This window comes from Chenopodium quinoa, unplaced genomic scaffold, assembly GCF_001683475.1.
Source record: "Chenopodium quinoa cultivar QQ74 unplaced genomic scaffold, ASM168347v1, whole genome shotgun sequence".
Lineage (NCBI taxonomy): Eukaryota > Viridiplantae > Streptophyta > Magnoliopsida > Caryophyllales > Amaranthaceae > Chenopodium > Chenopodium quinoa.
In genome coordinates, this window is record NW_018743920.1 from 8643041 (window position 1) to 8661398 (window position 18358).

The 18358-nt window shown below is 37.3% G+C and overlaps 3 protein-coding genes and 1 long non-coding RNA gene across 5 annotated transcripts; 2 read left to right on the top strand and 2 right to left on the bottom strand.

The window, feature by feature from the left end:
* Window positions 1-274: 274 nt before the first annotated feature.
* LOC110687646 lies at window positions 275-1866 on the bottom strand. The gene is made up of 2 exons (XR_002504464.1): window positions 1453-1866; window positions 275-635 (listed from the first exon to the last, which is right to left on the bottom strand). It is a non-coding gene; the product is annotated as an uncharacterized LOC110687646 (long non-coding RNA).
* Window positions 1867-8836: 6970 nt separating this feature from the next.
* On the top strand, window positions 8837-9826 carry LOC110688441. Its single transcript, XM_021865190.1, has 3 exons — window positions 8837-9062; window positions 9142-9558; window positions 9643-9826. The coding sequence occupies exons 1-3, from the start codon at window positions 9048-9050 to the stop codon at window positions 9781-9783; spliced, it is 573 nt and encodes a 190-aa protein (XP_021720882.1). The 5' UTR covers window positions 8837-9047; the 3' UTR covers window positions 9784-9826.
* Window positions 9827-9898: 72 nt separating this feature from the next.
* Window positions 9899-10772, bottom strand: LOC110688440. The gene is made up of 2 exons (XM_021865189.1): window positions 10707-10772; window positions 9899-10618 (listed from the first exon to the last, which is right to left on the bottom strand). The coding sequence occupies exons 1-2, from the start codon at window positions 10717-10719 to the stop codon at window positions 10002-10004; spliced, it is 630 nt and encodes a 209-aa protein (XP_021720881.1). The 5' UTR covers window positions 10720-10772; the 3' UTR covers window positions 9899-10001.
* Window positions 10773-12591: 1819 nt separating this feature from the next.
* On the top strand, window positions 12592-18017 carry LOC110688442 (U-box domain-containing protein 13-like). 2 transcript variants are annotated; one of them, XM_021865192.1, is made up of 5 exons: window positions 12592-13032; window positions 14403-14519; window positions 15043-15433; window positions 15955-16019; window positions 16577-18017. In XM_021865192.1, exons 1-5 carry the CDS (start codon window positions 12760-12762, stop codon window positions 17702-17704), a joined length of 1974 nt encoding a protein of 657 aa, XP_021720884.1. In that variant the 5' UTR covers window positions 12592-12759; the 3' UTR covers window positions 17705-18017. The 2 variants fall into 2 exon arrangements, with proteins under 2 accessions (XP_021720884.1, XP_021720883.1); XM_021865191.1 differs by lacking the exon at window positions 15955-16019 and having other exon boundaries at window positions 15043-15498.
* The last annotated feature ends 341 nt before the right edge of the window (window positions 18018-18358 follow it).

Sequence of the window (18358 nt, forward strand, 5' to 3'; positions counted from 1 at the left end):
AAAAGGTGTGTTGCAAGTAAAAGAAAACGGAGGAAGTATATAGTTTTATAGATGATTTTTTTTGGAGGAAAATAGACTTATAGATATTATTTGTTAAAAAAATTATTGTAATTGATATTTCATTTTAATCTTTATTTGTATGAAAAAATATATATAATTTTTAGGTTTTATGGATTGGTTGTTGGTTCTTTACTTTTGTTCATTTTCAAATTGATAAATAATCATTTACATATGTTGAATTTTAAAAAAACAATATACTAAAAAAGGTACTATATAGAAACAAATTCTTATGTCTTTAACACTTGAAGAACTTTGAACAAGAGCACCTTGATCATTTATTGGAACCGTGGGAGGAATAACTTAAACATTTGTCGATTGAACATTTCTGGAATGGGGTTTAAACATTTCTAGATTGAAGTTTGAACAATCCTGAGTTGAAGTTGGAACAATGCCAAGAACTACGGGTGGAACAAAATATCTAGTTTGAGATTTTGTAGACGCATTAGTACTCTTGGATTAACTTGAGCATCATTTTTAACACCAGCACCACCTTTATTTATAGGAACATTACATTGAGCTTGAGCAGCAGAAACACCAGCAACACTTTTATTTATAGGAATATTTAAATCCTTCGACTACAAAACAAATTAAATGATCATATTAAAATATATAAATGTTCAATTACAAACACTTAAATAAACAGATAAGAAAAACAAAACTTTAGCAAGATATGAAATATCAGCTTTTTTTTTCCCACTGCACAAAGTTTTAATATACAATTATAAATGAACATAACAAGTTTCAAAAAATGATCATATTAAATCCTTTAAACACTAAATCCTTCGCCTTCAAATAAAAGTTAAATGATCATATTAAAATATATAAATGTTCAATTTCAAACACTTAAATAAACAGATAAGATCAAAACCTTAGCAAGATATGAAATATCAGTTTTTTTTCTCATTGCACAAAGTTTTAATGTACAATTATAAATGAACATAACATGTTTCAAAAATGAACAATAATTAACAAATACAATGTTCAATAGCAAAATTGCACATGATCAATATGGAAAATTTTGACACATAATATTATCAAGAAAAAATGGTAAAAACAAATAATCATATATGACATAAAAAAATTAAGAAGTACAAATGATAACACATAATTGATTAATTTTAAATATAAAAATGATCCAAAAAAAAAAATAAAAGCATAAAAACAAAATCACGCAATTTTCAAACATAGAGCAATGAAATAAATTGAAGCAGCGAAATATTCATAACAAAGTATGAACAATCCAAAAACGTTCATCATAATCATAATCAAATTTTGAAAATTGAAGCAACGAAAAGAATAATAATACATAAATTAAGTTGAAATAAACAGAGCATTATAACACAACAATGTATTGATGATAAAAATTACAAAATTATGATTGTAATTACTCACATTGTTGATGAACAAACGAATCAATCAATCGAACTCTAGAAGACGGAAACACACTTTCGTAATCACGATCGAAATTAGCAGAGGAAGAATCAGCCATTGATGATCAACAACAATTATCAAAATCGTAGGAAAAATAAACGGCAAAATTAGTATAAAATCAAATGAAGAAGATGAATTAACTAGAGAGAATGTAGGTAGAAAAATGGAAATTGATCAATTGAGGAGAGAGAAAATATTGGGTTTAAAATCATTTATATACATAGCTTGAATAATAAGAAACAAGGAATTAAAAAAATAAATAAAAAAAAGGAAAGAATTGAAGCATGAATTAGCTCGTGAGTACTCCCCGCAAGCTACAAAACGGCGTAGCATCAGGGGGTGTAGGTAGACCATCCTACACTAGGATGTAGGGTATAATTTTCAGTTTAAATTACCTAAACAATATTTAGCCCATAGTATAAAAGGCTTTTTAACAGACTATAGTTGCTAATTAGCTGTACTCAAATTAACATGCACCACCTGTATAAAATCACTCTAATCACTCCTTGATGTTTTGCTTACTTAATTTACATTTTACACGTAATTTATAATTAAGTTTGAATTAATCATTACAATTTACGAAATACAATGTCGTTTAGTGAGACATGCTAAATGTGTCTATTGAAAAGGGCTTCCTAACCTACCATACTTATTCTTGTGATTATCAAGTACGTTTAAACATAAGTTAAACTTCTTGTGGGTTCACATGTCTTGTAAAGATACTCCAAGTCTCCAACTATAAGTTGTAAACTTGTACTAATAGAGAAAGTTACGATAATGATTATAACCCTATGCTTTATTGCCGATGTAATTTCTCTTTGGAGATTTTATGATGAGTGTAAACATAGCTTTGGGCCTGTTTAGGACCAAAGTATTCTTGTGCGTGTTGGGTTGTGGGCCATGTATGAACCACGTTTTTTTCATTTTAAAAAATGACATGATATGATGTGATAAATATGATAAAATAAATAAAATTTGGCATATGCCATTTAAACTTGCGAAGTATGTGTTTAACATGGTTCGACATTATTTGGCCTAGTGGGCCGCCCTTTTAAAAATTGTGACACATGACACGGGTAGCTAGTGGGTCTTTCAGTATGCTTTAGCTAATATCAAGGCACACTAACTTAGTACCCAAGACACACGTACGATGACATAACCCAAAGATTAAATAAATCCACCAACAAACTAGTTATACAAATATATATAAATAAATAAAAAATAAATAAAACATTACCAGTGCAATAACATGAAATTAATAAATCAAACAATCAGCAACGGAAGGGATGTTAGAAAGAAAACTTAAATACTCCGTAATGAATGTTATTAGTAGGATATGTAACATGTTATTGTGCAAGTTTTGCACACTATCCCAAATGAAAGGTGAAATGTACAGCTTGTACTAGTGGTACTACAACTAGAAGTCTAGAACATACAATTGCTGTAGACAGATCCTTGAAGTAATACTAGATTAACATAACACATTATATGGTGGGTTGATTATCCACAATAGAAAACTCTGTAAGGTTGAGTAGTTGGGGATGCTATACAATTCATAAAATATACCTGTAGAATAAATAATAGCGTAATGTAAAGTTGTAACGCGCAGATATATGTTGGAATAGCCGCTATTTTCTGGGTACATAGGAGTGCAACATTTATGCGAGTATATATATTGTTATCTTAATATTCTTATTATACTAATTAATTTGCTCTGTCATAGCTAGGGATGGTAATTTAATCCGAATCCGCTCATGGTCTGATCCGATCCGAAGAAAAAAATCCGAACTGAATCCGAGAAATAATAATCCAAGTCCGACTTCGCTTAAAAAATCCGACTCCGAGTCGGAAGAGGGTCGGAGTTGGAGTCTACTTAGAAACCGACTTATCCGATCCGACTCCGACTTTTCTATGTACTTATATATATTTTATTGTTCAATTCATGTATTCATAGGTCTTTGAAGTTGATTATATATGGGTTGCTATTGATAATTTGGTCAAAATCAAATTTAAAGTCAGAGTAGGAGTCGGAGGTTGAAAATTTAAGTCAGATTCTTGGAGTCGGAGGCGGAGGCAAATTAAAAATTCAACATCTTGGATTTTGCATAATCCGATCTGAATCCGACTCATTGTCATCCTAGTCATAGCAGAGGAGAGAAAGTGGGTACTGGGTAGGCAGTTAGGGAAGAGAGGAGAAAGACTATTGCGGGAAGGAGAAAAAAAAGGGGTAAAATTGACATTTAGCAACACAAAGTTTACCCAAAATAGGAACGTGTCAATTAAAAAGAAACTTCTCAAAATGGAAAACGTGTCAACTAATAAAAAACATAAGTGGTATAAAATTGATAAACGGGCCGAAGTCTCACCCATCTCAAGTGTCCACTATACAAGTCCAAGAAGATTCCACCTCAAAACCATGTGGTAATGAGGGTAGCCTCTTAGCCTTATAAAGTGAGACACAATTTTATTTTTTATTTTTTTTTCAATGTGGGATACACATCTCAATATTTCTCTTCACTTTTATACTCTTTCAATATGGGACAATACTTTCACTTACATGTGGATTTTCTCATTAACTCAACAAAAACAATTACCAAAAGAGGAAGGAAGTTTATAATCCACAATAAAAAGGCTGTAAGGTATTTTAATAATAGTACAAAAAGAAAGAATAATTTTGAGATGCACGACACTTCATTATCTGTCTTCTGCTTTACAAAAGTAGAATCATACTATTGTTTACCTTAATAAACTATTTTAATAATAGTACAAAAAGAAAGAATAATTTTATTAAGGTAATGATTGTTTTTTATTTTTTTGCAATGATCTTAAATGAATCTGATCCTTTTTTCTTTTTACCAATTTCAATTCAATTTCTATTGGACCAGATTTTTGAATTAATTAGTTTATTGGTCTACTAGCACAAAGTCTTAGTGGTAAAAGGCTAAAAGCTTAAATCAATATTTGAAGTATCAAAATTAATTTTTGGTTATTTAAAGGTACAAAACTGTTTTTCAATGACGAAGAATATATTACTAGGGGCAGACCATTTATTTTTTCATTGCATGGAAGAAAGAGAAGTCTCATTTTCTCACCTTCCATCCATCATTTCCTTTCAAATTCATTTTAATTGTCTCTATTTGTTTTCTTTCAAGGAACCAGCCAAGGAGAATTAATTTTTAACTGTGTTTTCCTTTTAAAAAATGTTTCTAAAAAAAGTTCATTTTACTCATTTTATACTAATGTTTCCTATTGAGCTAATAAAAATTGCGTGGTCTCATTACTCTCATGGAATCATGGGTAGTAGTGCTCAATCAAAACATTACTAAGCAATGTGGTAGGATTCTTATGAATGATCTTGGATAAAATAATGATTGGCATGTATATACATTAATTTTCACCATACATTAGTTTTCTTATCTTTATTAAAAAAATATTTATTTAAATAATATAAATTAAAGTTAAAGTCTATGAGTAGTCCATAACCCCAAAATTTAAAGCCAACCTTTAAGAGCTCAATTCTCAATCCAAAACTTGGAAAATTCAAGTCTAGAAATAATGTCTACTTCCCTTTTACATATTTTCACTTATAACTTACATAAGATTTTGAATTGTCACATTATTAGAACTTCTCATAGAGCCACCTCCCATTCAAATTGAAAAAAAAAATATATTAATAAAAATTTAAAATGTCTTAAATCTGCCTTTAATTTGAGTCCTTTCCCTAAATAATGTTGAGAAATTATCTAATTCTCAAATTACAGCCAATCTTTTTTTAATTCCCAAATTACCACCCACGTCAACTAAGGAAAAAAAACCGTTTTTTTTTTTTATTGGTCCAGCAACAAACCGCTACTTCAAGTAGCGGTTTGCCTTAAAGATTCTTATTCATCAGTCTCCCCATTTTCCTCTTTTTCCCTCTCCTCCAAACCTTCCTGCTTCCTTCAATGGCGTATCTTGCCATCTCCTTCTCATCTTCCCTCTCCTTCACCACACCAAACCATCGAACCCACCAAAGCAGCCCCTGCCACCAGCAGCGAAAACAACAGCCTACTCCCCGAAAACAACCACAGCTCCCACCAGGCCACCTCAATTGACCCACCACAATCAAACCACCACCGTAATCCAACCCACGACCATCAGCGTTCACAAAATCGCACCACCTCCAGGCGTCGGTGGCCGTCGTGGCGATGACCGTCCGTCAAAGCCGACCTTCAATTCCCCAATAGTAGATTGTGAAGTTGATATTCGATGATTAAAAATAAAAACTTACCACAGAAGCTGCTTTAATGGAAGAGAGAAAGGTGCTTCAATGGTTAGATTAACAGTAGAAATCTGCCCTCAACATACAAAAGATGCTTCAATGGTCATTCACAAGTGTATTTTTTTTTTTTTTTTTTTTTTGTAAATACCTAAAACTGCCAATTGAAGTAGCGGTTTATCTTAGTAAACCGCCACTTCAAGTAAAAAAATAAAAGATGTTGAACTGGTGACATGGATGGTAAAATGGGAATTTATAAAAAAGTGACAGCATTTGTGGAATTAAATCTTTTGATAGCATTATTTAGGAAAAGGTGCAATTGTTGCAAGGGTTTACTCCAAATACCAAAATATTATTTTTTAAAAGAAGTTTTATACTTTGATCAAATGTATATGTCGAGATACAACTTTGACTTTTAGTTTCTACAAAAATATATAAATAACATATATAAAAAATTACTGTTAAAAAAGTTATACATTATGACGAAATCAACAACATATTATACAATAACGTTTATCTCTGTATTACACTTAAATTGGTACTCAGTAAAATAGATAGTAAAAAATTATTACTCCGTATTATATTAAGTGAACTGTTAAACATCGCCCGCAAATTCCTACATAAAGCCCACAAAATAAGAGTGAAATGACACTTTTGCCCTCAAACTAAAAAACACAATTTCTCTCTCTACTCTCTACTTCCACTTTCTCTCTCTAAATTATTTCCAGAGCTATGTCGAGGCGGCCCGGCAAAGAAGTGGCGGCACCGGCGGTGGGCGGAAGGCGGTTTGCCGGCCAGAAGGTAATTTTTTAAATTTTTGTAATTTTTTTTTAAAAAAAAAAACCTCCGGCGACGTGGGGCGCCAAGGCGAGACGCCACCACCACGGAGGAAGCGCCTAGGCAAGACGCCCATACGGTGGTGGCGGCGCCTAGCCCAGACGCCACTACCACGGCGGCGGCGCATAGGCTAGGCGCCACGGCCGTGGTAGTGGCGTCTGGGCTAGGCGCCGCCACCACCGTACGGGCGTCTTGCCTAGGCGCCTCCTTCTCTTTTTTTTTTTTAATTTTTTTTTTGTTTTTTTTTTAATTTTAAATTTTATTTTCGAATTTTTTTTTTTTTTTAAAAAAATTTGTTTTTCTTTTTTTTTTTAAATTGTATGTTCCCCTTTTTTTTTATCTTTTTTTTTTTAAATTTTGTTTTTTTATTTGTTTTAATTTTATGTTCTATTTTTTTTTTTTAAAAAAAATTGTATCTGGTTTTAATTTTTAATTTTATGTTCCTATGTATTTTTTTTTTTTTGAATTATATTTTTGTATGTAAAAAAATTATAAGTTCCCTTTTTTTTTTATAAATTTTCTTTAAAATTTTGATGTTCTTCTTTTTTTAAGTTTTTGCAATTTTAAATTTTTTAAGTTTTGTTAGTTTTTTGTTTTTGGTTTTTTCTTTGCATTTTTGATTTTTTGTTTTTGTTTATGTTTTTCATTTTTTAGTTTGTTGTTTATATTTTTTGTTTTTGGTTATATATTTTGTTTTTGGTATATTGTTTTGTTCATATTTATATTTTTTTATGTTTATATTTATATTTTTTATGTTTTTATTTATATTGTGTTGTTTATATTTTTATTTTTTATGTTTATAATTTTATTTCCGTTACTTGTTTATTTGCTTTTGTGTTTATTTTCGTCCTTTTTTGTATTTATATTTTTTGTTTTTGGTAATATTTTTTGTTTTTGTTTTTGTTTATGTTTGTTTTTTTTTTTGTTTGTAGTTTATATTTTTTGTTTTTGGTATATGTTTATGTTTATATTTCTTATGTTTATATGTATATTGTCTTGTATATATTTATATTTTTTATGTTTATAATTTTATTTCCGTGACTTGTTTATTTGCTTTTGTGTTTATTTTCGACTTTTTTTAATTTGTTTTCGTTATTATGTTTCGTTATTTACTTGGAGTTAGGCATCGCAATTTAGACCTGGTGCGGGGAAGAGTATTGACGTCGTGAGGAGTACGATCTACTCAATGGAGAGCTCGGGGCCCAGACACGTTAGATCCCGTGGTATTTCGGCCTCGGCCCGCAGAGAACGGGTGCACTGTTCTGCGGACGATCAAGATGATGATGATGATGAGGAGGAGGAGGAGGAGGTCGAGGACGAGGATGATGCAGATGAGGATGTCGACGATCAGAGTGGACCATATGATGATTACGGTCCATTCAGTCAAAGGCTTGATGATACGTATGAGACGCATAGGGTAGATGTGCGTAAGGGTCGAGATGGTAGGTTTGTTAGTAGATCTGGCACATCATCTGCGTCCACTGTGTCTGCGGGTAGCAGAAAACGGTCGAGGGCCGTTAATGATTCTTGGATGGTGAGGGGTGAGGTGGCCGGGGGACCTATAGACGGGAGTGTGATTCCTAGCTTTTTAGGACACATCGCTACCCGTATTTGGGAGGACCAGGAGAGGGCTTTGGATACAGGCATTTTGAAATGCCAAACCCGGGAAAAGACTTGTAGGTTTTTGTGTAGCTGGGCTGATGCTTGGCCGGAGGAGAGCGAGATGGTCGGGCGATTGAGGGGCACTAGAGTGAGTCACCTTCCTGCCACCATGCACGACAGGATTGACTGGACGCTGATCACGGCTTTCGTTGAGCGATGGCAGCCGGATACGAACTCGTTCCACCTTCCGTTCGGTGAGATGACGATCATGTTGCATGACGTCGAGGCCATCCTTGGGATTCCCGTGGAGGGAAACCGAGCATCTGTCGTCACTGATGCGGATCAGGCAGATTTACTAGCGGAGCTGTTGGCGGTGGATAGGGCTGCGCTGTACACATCGGCACTTGGTGTGTGGGATCACGGCGGCGTTAAGATCGCAGCCGTCTTGCAGCGATGTTTGCACCCTACGGCACGTAGGACGCAGGACACACAGCTGGCTGCATATGTTTTTCTTCTTCTCGGGTGTACCTTGTTTCCGGATAAGAGCGGGAACAAGCTCAGGCCACGCGACATAGTTGACGCGTGTGAGCCCGACAGAGTAGGCCAGTTTTCTTGGGGGTCGGCTACGCTGGCGTATCTGTATCGCCAGTTAGGATTCTCGAGCCGGGCTGATGCAGCAGGTATCACTGGATGTCTGACGTTGTTACAGACCTGGATATACGAGTATTTTCCTGCGTTTCGACCACACCGCGACCCGGTTCCCATTGGTGATGGCCAGCCACGTGCCTGTGCGTGGAGTCCGCGTGTCGAGAAGAAGTCCGTTGACCGCCTGCGCTCCATACGGTTATCGCTTGACAGGATGTCCCCCTTAGAGGTACAGTGATTAAATTATTTCTACTTTTACAATCTGATGCTTTATTTTATGACTGTTACTGATTTTAAATAATGTGCAGGTGAACTGGATGCCTTTCGGCCAGAACCCTAGTAATAGGGTACCCAGGACCCTCTACACCGGACTGATTCAGTATCGCGAGATCGTAGAGGCGTACATGCCGCAGCGCTGTCTTCGCCAGCTTGGATTTGTCCAAGTTGTCCCACCTCCACCGGCATGGCCCAGTAAGGCGGTACGATCTGCGTCGTCGAAGGAGTACGTCGTCCAATGGCCGGCAAACATGATATCCATGTGGGAGCAGTTTCCGATGGTTGCCCGCCTATGGACGGCGGAGCTGCAGCGGCCGCCAAGTGGGGTGACTGCCATGTGTGACCAGCACTACATGGAATGGTACATCCGGCACTCGCACCCGAGGTTGATCAAAGACATCGACGACGCAGATGATGACGATGTGCCACCTGCCACTGCCTCTTATGCGGTACGTCTCATCTTTTATTTGTTGTTCTCTTATTTTAATATATATATGTATAATACGTCGTTTCATGTTTTTTGTTTTGTGTAGTGGATGGGCAAGATTATGCAGTTGGGACACCGACTTTTTGAGGAAAGGGACTGCATGACGAGTGCATCAGGCAGAGCTGTTATTGACGATCTGGAACGGACCCTTGAGCAGTGGCAGTGGGCGTCACAGAGGGATTACTGATATTTGAAATTAGACATTATCTTTTTAGTTTGTAATATTTGAAATTATTGTTCTTAGTTTTTAAAATTCAATATTATCTTTTTAGTTTGTAATATTGTGAAATTATTGTTGTTAGTTTTTAAAATGAAACATTATCTTTTAAAAATGAACACATAGAAATGACATAGTATTGACAATACAAGGCCTCATAGTAAAAGGTAGGTGTACATCAACAAAAACTACATGGCAATTAAATTGTTCCACTGTTGCACGCGAGCATGGTACAAAGCATCCCAACCCTCCACGCTTGCTCTACGAATTTCATACCACTTCGGTATGATATGTGGGACCGGAAAATCGGGTGACATGTCTAATCGGATAAAATGTCTGTATGACGGCCCAAGAAATCCAATAGCAACGTCCCTTACCGGTCTGGTGACGGTCTCGCGCGAACACCAGGGCAGAACCGTTGTACATGGATAATAGGCTCGACTATGTAAACCAAGGCTGAAATGCATGACTGCACACTTGTAGATGTTTGCAACGGCAAAGAGATCAAGTGGCGCATCGAACCAATGATTTTGACCGCAAGGTCCCCCTCCCCACCGGATACGCTGCAGAGACCTATCCAAGTCCTCGCCGTACACATGGCCATACACATCTCGGTTTGATGCGATTTCACTGTACATCAACTGCCGCACTAAACCGTAGTTGTCTTCACCCATTTGAAACACATCCGCCACAACCCGAAATCCGCAGTTACCATCTGCAATGACATCATTCCACCCGTCCAAGAATGGCATCATGATATTAGGGATCCTGTCCTTATATGGAAAATGTTCAATGTCCATTCTCCCTGTTACACACATCAATAAACACAATAAACAAGTCAACAGTAAACTAATCAAACAGTCAACAAAAGAAATTGAAGTCGAATGTCTTACCGGTGCCGGGCATATTCACCGACGACGATGATTGGCTGCCACTTGATGAGGATGTACGACCACGGCCACGGCTTTGACTTTCACGCAGTTGTTGATGTGCCATGTGCACAGTAAATGGCTCGACTCCGGAAACAGCTCCGCTATAGGGGCAAAAAGACCTCCCTCACAATCACTTACGATGGCCGATGGCTGTACATGTGGGCCGATGTAGTTTCTCAACTTTTCCAACACCCAACGGTAACTCGCAGCCGTCTCATCCTTCATGACTGCATAACCAATCAGAAAGTTCTGGTTCGTTGGAGCCATCCCAACCATCTCAACCAGTGGGAACTTGTACTTGTTTGTCTTGTACGTTGAATCGATCAAAATCACAGATGGCCAAGACGAAATCATATCAGCACAATCAGGATGGACAAGGAACAAATGAGTTACCTCCGATGTGTCTTCGTCAGATTCAAACCAGTAAAGGTAACCACGTGCTTGTGCCTGGTGCAGAAGCTGCTGTATAGGGTTCCTTCCCTCTGACCGTTCAAACCTCAATTTCTGTCTGACGTTGTAGATGTGTCTTCGGTTTGGCTGGTCTTCGGGGAATTTCTCTAACACAGACGCTAATATTTTAGCGGGCTTCACTTGAGCATCACTCATTTCTTTTACAACTAGTTTCGCAGCTGGACTTAGGCCGCTTAACTGCCGATGCCCCACTTTGTATGCTATCAGCTCATGGTTGTGATATCCCCATTTGCCGTAACCCTTCACTTCCCAACCGTCACGCCTTTGATGTTGTCGAACCTTAACTCGGAACTGACACCCACAACCTTTCCGCTTTGAGTCAAACCGAATCGCTTTACTGAAATCTCGTTCTTCTCTTTTGCGATAACGGTCGCATCTCAAAATGCGATCCATTCTACCATCCCGTTGAGATTTATGAGTTGCTACTACTAAACAAAAGCCTGATCTAATTGCAACCTGTTTTGCCCAATCAATCGCTTGTTGAGCATCTTCGAACAGGCCATCATGTACAAAAATCCCACTGTAATCATTTCCGTCTCCACCATAATCCTGTAACAATAACATATAACGTATAAATATAATTACATTAAGATTAAATTAATAAAAACAAACAAAAAAAAAAAAAAAAGGGGATTAAATTAAAAAAATATATATATATATATATATATATATATATATATATATATATATATATATATATATATATATTCCCCTAGTGGCGCCTGGCCAGGACGCCGGAGCCACGGCCTGGGCGCCTGGTCAGGACACCGGAGCCACGAACGGGGCGCCTGGTCAGGACGCCGCCGCCATGGTGGCAGCGTCCTGGCCAGGCGCCCTGGCCGTGGCTCCGGCGTCCTGGCCACGCGCCACTACTATGGTCGAGGCTTCTCCACCAGGCGCCGTTACCACGGTGGCGGCGTCCTGGCTAGGCGCCACAACCACGGCATGGCCTTTTGGCTAGGCGCCAGCCACCATTTCGTCCTTACGATGCGTTACGAACCTCGTTTTCCGATGACGACGGCGATTCTCCGGTGATCCTCGGCGATCCGGTGCTGCTCCACATTTTTTTAGTGCGAAAAATTTATCTTCGGTTAAAATTATAAAAAGGGCAAATTTGTCAAAAAATTATAAAATGTGGGCTTTATGTAGAGATTTGCGGGCGATGAATAACAAGTCCCAACCCAATCTGAATTTTTGATCACCCCTACTCCAAACCCCCAACTCCAATTCACCAACTCCACAACCAAAGTAAAGTGGTTATCCTTAACCATAGTTAAAACCCGCAAAAAAAAAAAAAAAAAAAAAAAAAAACTCCTTGTAATAAAAATTTCAGCGCGTATATCTTAATCTCCATCCTTCTTCATTTTCTGCTTTCTCTCTCTTTCATGGAGCCTACCTTCTCTACTTCCTCTTCTTTTCTTCTCCCAATCACTCTCACCTAAATTTCTACTTCAAATTTTCTCTCTCCTCAACTTCTCCTAAAGTCTGCGCTGATTTTTTTCGCCATTTTTGTTCCCCATTTTTTCTTCCTTTTTTTACTTCAATGGAGGATGAAAACGAAGCTCAGTTGCTCAACAATTTAATTGATAGAATCACTGAAATTGCTTCTATTTCAGATTATCGTCCTCCTGTTAAGAAACAGTACTGTAATTTAGCTCGTAGGTTGAAGCTTTTGACCCCAATGTTCGAGGAATTGAAGGAGAGTCAATTGCCGTTAGATAACGATGTTGTTATTAATCTCGTTGCTTTTCTCGATTCGCTTGTTCAAGCTCTTGATTTGCTCCGATTTGGTTCTCTTGGCAGCAAAATTTATCTGGTTTGGATCTGCTCATTATATACTGTTAATTACTCTTTTTTTTTAAAAAGGATTTTATGTTAATTATGCTTATGTATTTGAAGTTTTAGTTTGATTATTGAGTTCTGAGTAATTTTCCCCAAATTTGGTTGATTTGAGGTTGTCCGTTGAAATTGTAGGGTTTGAGGAAATTCTGCTAAGAGTATTGATTTGTTTTTATGAATTGACTGTAATACGGTAGTTTTCAGAATTTGAAATTGAGATTTTAGGGAAATTTCAGGATTCCAGGGGATTGCTGATGGAATATGAGGAATTCAGTGAAAGGCTTATATTTTTTAAGCACTGATGAATTTATACTCAAATTCCCACCTTTATTCATTTAGACTTATCTTTATGGGTTGTTATTATTTGTACTTATAAATGTTTGTTTCTAAGATTTAGGTGATTTTAAGCTCGATTAAATGATACTTGTCATGAGTTAAGTAAGACAGTAGCGTGGATAAGCATTGTTTGTCCCCGAATTTATTAAGTAAATTTAGAATCGGAATAATGCTTGTGTACTGCTAGTCTGCTAGAGGAAGAAATGGAGTGGCTATTGGGGATGTTGAATATTGAAGATTACTTGAGGTTATAGCTCGAAGGATAAGCAAGTAGGATATTGGATCAAGATAATAGTTTTTGACACCCAATGACATCATAGCCTGTAGGCAAACACTTTACGGATGTAGGCAAACATCATAGCAGGCAAACACTTTACAGATGTTAAATTGAATGAAATGAACACATGATTGTTGTATTAGGTTGGATGTGTGACCATGTCGATCTTGACTATTTACAAAATTCTGTGTCATAAGTGTTAGCAGTGTTGTCTGTAATAGAATCACTGGTCCTGATCAGATTATCTGGTTTTTTGCAATGGAGGAGCAGGGCCTAGGAGTTAAATCACAATCTTATCCTGATCAGAATAATGGTTGCACATCATGGAATAGCTGTTTTTGGAGGTGTCCTGTTAATGGCTGTAATTGACAATTGACATGGCACGTTATGTATATGTTCGCATTGATTGTAAATTTATAATGTGTGAGCTGTATAGCCTGCTTTTGCTATGTTGGTTGATAGTCCACAGTATGGCTAACAAATTGAAAAACTGATATGAAGTAAAATTTGAGAAGAGTCTTTAAACTTTGATGTTGAGGGACATCAAAATTGTTTACCAATAGCATCTGTTTTTGGGGTATTCCTTTTGTATTGCACTCTTGTTATGCATGTCAGTTAAGTGCAATGATTGCTCTTCCAAATTTTCCTATGACAAAAATATATTATCTAACCATTTGGTGTACGATAATCCCTTGCTGATTTTGCATTGTTCACATTTGTCATGGTAATGGCAGGCCCTTGAGAGAGAGCAGATTATGACGAAGTTTTATGAAGTGACATCTAATTTGGAGCAAGCCCTGGATGGAATTTCCTTTGAGAAACTTGACATCTCTGACGAAGTAAAGGAACAGGTAGAATTGTGTTGCATGCCCATGATGATCGTTTGACTAACTGAGTGAGTTTTTATGAAAATGTAACTTACTAGAGAGATTTTGTATTTTTTATGCTATACTCTCCCTGGCCTCTGTTTCCATTTGATGTACCCATTTACTGTAGACTGTTGTTTCTAGGAGAGTTGAGTGGGTTTAATGTGGATATAGGAAGAGAAATTTAGTAAAAAAGTGGATGGGTGTAATAAAAACTTGGATAAGTAAGAGAGAAAGAGTGGAAAGGTGTAACTATTGTGGGGTAAAGCCGTAAGGGAATAGAAAATAAGTTTGCCAATAATAGAATAACATAGAAGTATATACATCAAATAATAACACCTCAAATAAGATTAGGTACATCGTAAAAAAATCAGAGGGGAGTAGTATACTGTATATTGCAGTATTGCACCATCTCCTTAACTTCCCCCTCCCCACTCTCTTGTGAAATAAGGTAACTAAAAGAGGAACGGCCAAGTTTAAGTTAATGATGCAACATTTATCCTTTCAGGTTGAGCTTGTTGCTTCTCAGTTTAGAAGAGCCAAGGAAAGAATTGATGCACCTGATGCAGAGCTCTATGAAGATCTTTTATCTCTATACAGCATCAGCAGTGATACAGTTATGGACCCTGACGTAATGAAGAGAGTTGCTGAAAAGTTGCAGCTGATGAGAATTGATGATCTGACACAAGAGTCTGTGGTTCTCACTGAGATGGTTTCTGCAACTGATGGAGATCCTGACGAGAGAATAGAGAAGATGTGCAATCTATTAAAGAAAATCAAGGATTTTGTTCAAACGGAAAACCCTGATTTGGGAACTTCTGCAGGAGAGAAAAATTTGTCATCAAGTTGTAGTGCGCAAACATCTACTGATGGGAGCCCCAAGTCTGTTGTTATACCAGATGATTTTCGCTGCCCAATCTCATTGGAGTTGATGAAAGATCCAGTTATTGTTTCAACTGGGCAGGTATTACCAAGTAAATTATGTTGTAGTAACCTGTTTTCTGCAGCTCCTTTCCATCCAGCTACAACAATCCCTGCCATATGAACATGATTACATACATACCTTACACTTAAGGTGTAGATTTCATGTACAGTTTGTTGGAACTTCTCATATTGCAGTATTCTTCTGGTTTTTTTTTTTTTTTTTTTTTTTTTTTTTTTTTTTTTTTTTTTTTTTTTTTTTTTGGGGGGGGGGGTTTCACAACTGTACTTGTTGGTATCTTAGTACCGAGTAAAAATTTCCATAGCACCTTCGCTACTTCCTAATGACGTGCTCTTTAGACTTGGGTTTATCGAATCCAACTTACTGGATATATTCATTTTTGGTTGGTGTTATCTCTTGCTTTGAATCATACCTTTTTCCGGATAAGCAGCTGTTTTGTCATACTCAGCTGCTGCTGATATAAAAGAGTTATACCAGATGATTTTCGCTGCCCAATCTCATTGGAGTTGATGAAAGATCCAGTTATTGTTTCAACTGGGCAGGTATTACCAAGTAAATTATGTTGTAGTAACCTGTTTTCTGCAGCTCCTTTCCATCCAGCTACAACAATCCCTGCCATATGAACATGATTACATACATACCTTACACTTAAGGTGTAGATTTCATGTACAGTTTGTTGGAACTTCTCATATTGCAGTATTCTTCTGGTTTTTTTTTTTTTTTTTTTTTTTTTTTTTTTTTTTTTTTTTTTTTTTTTTGGGGGGGGGGTTTCACAACTGTACTTGTTGGTATCTTAGTACCGAGTAAAAATTTCCATAGCACCTTCGCTACTTCCTAATGACGTGCTCTTTAGACTTGGGTTTATCGAATCCAACTTACTGGATATATTCATTTTTGGTTGGTGTTATCTCTTGCTTTGAATCATACCTTTTTCCGGATAAGCAGCTGTTTTGTCATACTCAGCTGCTGCTGATATAAAAGAGTTCTCCCTTTTGTTTTTTCTTTCCTTATCATCATCATCATCATCTAATATACAGTATATTCTTTTCTAATATTATTCTACTTTCACTTCTTAATATTATTCTTTTCTCTTTTACAGACCTATGAACGTTCATGCATTGAGAAATGGATAGGATCAGGTCATAACACATGCCCAAAGACACAGCAGTCGCTCCAAAATTCCTCTCTCACCCCCAACTATGTTTTGCGAAGCCTTATAGCCCAGTGGTGTGAAGCAAATGGAGTGGAACTTCCCAAGCGACCAGGCACTTCCAACCCCACCAAAACAGCGTCTGCTTGTTCATCTGCAGAACATTCTAAGATTGATGAACTCCTTCGCAAGCTTCATTCAGGCAACCCTGACGATCAACGATCTGCTGCCGGTGAAATCCGGCTTCTCGCAAAGCGTAATGCTGATAATCGTGTAGCCATTGCAGAAGCGGGGGCTATCCCACTTCTCGTGGACCTGCTATCAACGACGGATTTACGTACTCAAGAGCATGCTGTGACCGCTCTTCTTAACCTCTCTATATGCGATGATAACAAAGGAAGCATCATAAACTCTGGGGCTGTGCCTGGCATAGTTCACGTGCTGAAGAAGGGTAGCATGGAAGCAAGGGAAAATGCAGCTGCTACCCTTTTTAGTCTCTCAGTTGTGGATGAAAATAAGGTAACAATTGGTTCGTCAGGTGCTATACCTCCTCTTGTTATGTTGCTGAGTGAGGGTACTCAAAGAGGGAAGAAAGACGCTGCCACTGCACTTTTCAATCTATGCATATTCCAAGGTAATAAAGGCAAGGCAGTTAGAGCTGGTATTGTGCCCACATTAATGAGGCTATTGACAGAGCCTGGAGCTGGCATGTTGGATGAGGCGCTGGCTATTCTGGCTATACTAGCCAGCCATCCCGAAGGTAAAGCAGCCATCGGATCTGCAGATGCATTACCTTTTTTGGTAGACGTTATTGCAAATGGATCACCCAGGAATAAAGAGAATGCAGCTGCAGTTTTAGTACATCTTTGTTCAGGGGATCCAAACTACCTAGCAGCAGCACAGGAGATCGGAATTATGAGCCCATTGCTTGAGATGGTACAAAATGGCACCGAGAGAGGGAAGAGAAAGGCCCAGCAACTATTGGACAGAATGAATCGGTTGCTTGAGCAACAAAAGCAGGCCCAGGCGCAAGCCGAGGCTCAAGTACATGCACCTCCAAATGTCGATGAGGACTGATAGGGTCTTTGGTTTCTTGATTTTCCAATCCTATATTTTTAAATATATATAATTTATTTCTTATTTTAATTAAAGGGAAGGCGGCTGGGAGAGGGCCTTCTATTGATTCACAGGGAGGCCGGAGTGCGTTTTTTTGGAATGGGGCTGAGGATAGATCTTATTATTATTCTCACAGGAGGCACAAAAGGCATACAAGAAAAGAAGAAATTGGCATTTCATTAGTCATGTTTTATTGAATGTAACATTGTAAAATTTGTATCAACGCTAATCATCCTCAATTTTTACTGAAGGATACATCTTCTGTACTTTGATCCTCCTATGCGTTACTTTTGGATTCAAGATCTTTTAATAGTAGTTCATTACTATAAGTATACCATATGACTATATGTGAACTCGAAACCATCATACCTAGGAATCTAGGATGACTTTTTCAATCATCAGGAGAACTTGTTACTTACCATACACTATCTAGTGGCTATCTTATCCTTGGTACTGTAAGGATTTTAAAGTAGTTTGCTCATCTTCCTTACCAATGAACTAAATCGAACCAAAATCAAAATTACTTTTATATTGATTAGTTTCCCATAGGCCATAGTTAGCTAGATGGCAAGACCAAAAATCGACCCAACTCGACTCATTCCCTATAACTAGACC

Bases quoted from the DNA above. Each gene is read 5' to 3' on its own strand.
- LOC110688441 (XM_021865190.1), top strand. The intron at 9,559-9,642 runs GTACGTCTCATC...TGTTTTGTGTAG, and splicing joins CTGCCACTGCCTCTTATGCG to TGGATGGGCAAGATTATGCA.
- LOC110688442 (XM_021865191.1), top strand. From the start codon at position 12,760: ATGGAGGATGAAAACGAAGCTCAGTTGCTCAACAATTTAATTGATAGA. The intron at 13,033-14,402 runs GTTTGGATCTGC...TGGTAATGGCAG, and splicing joins TTGGCAGCAAAATTTATCTG to GCCCTTGAGAGAGAGCAGAT. The intron at 15,499-16,576 runs GTATTACCAAGT...TCTCTTTTACAG, and splicing joins TTATTGTTTCAACTGGGCAG to ACCTATGAACGTTCATGCAT.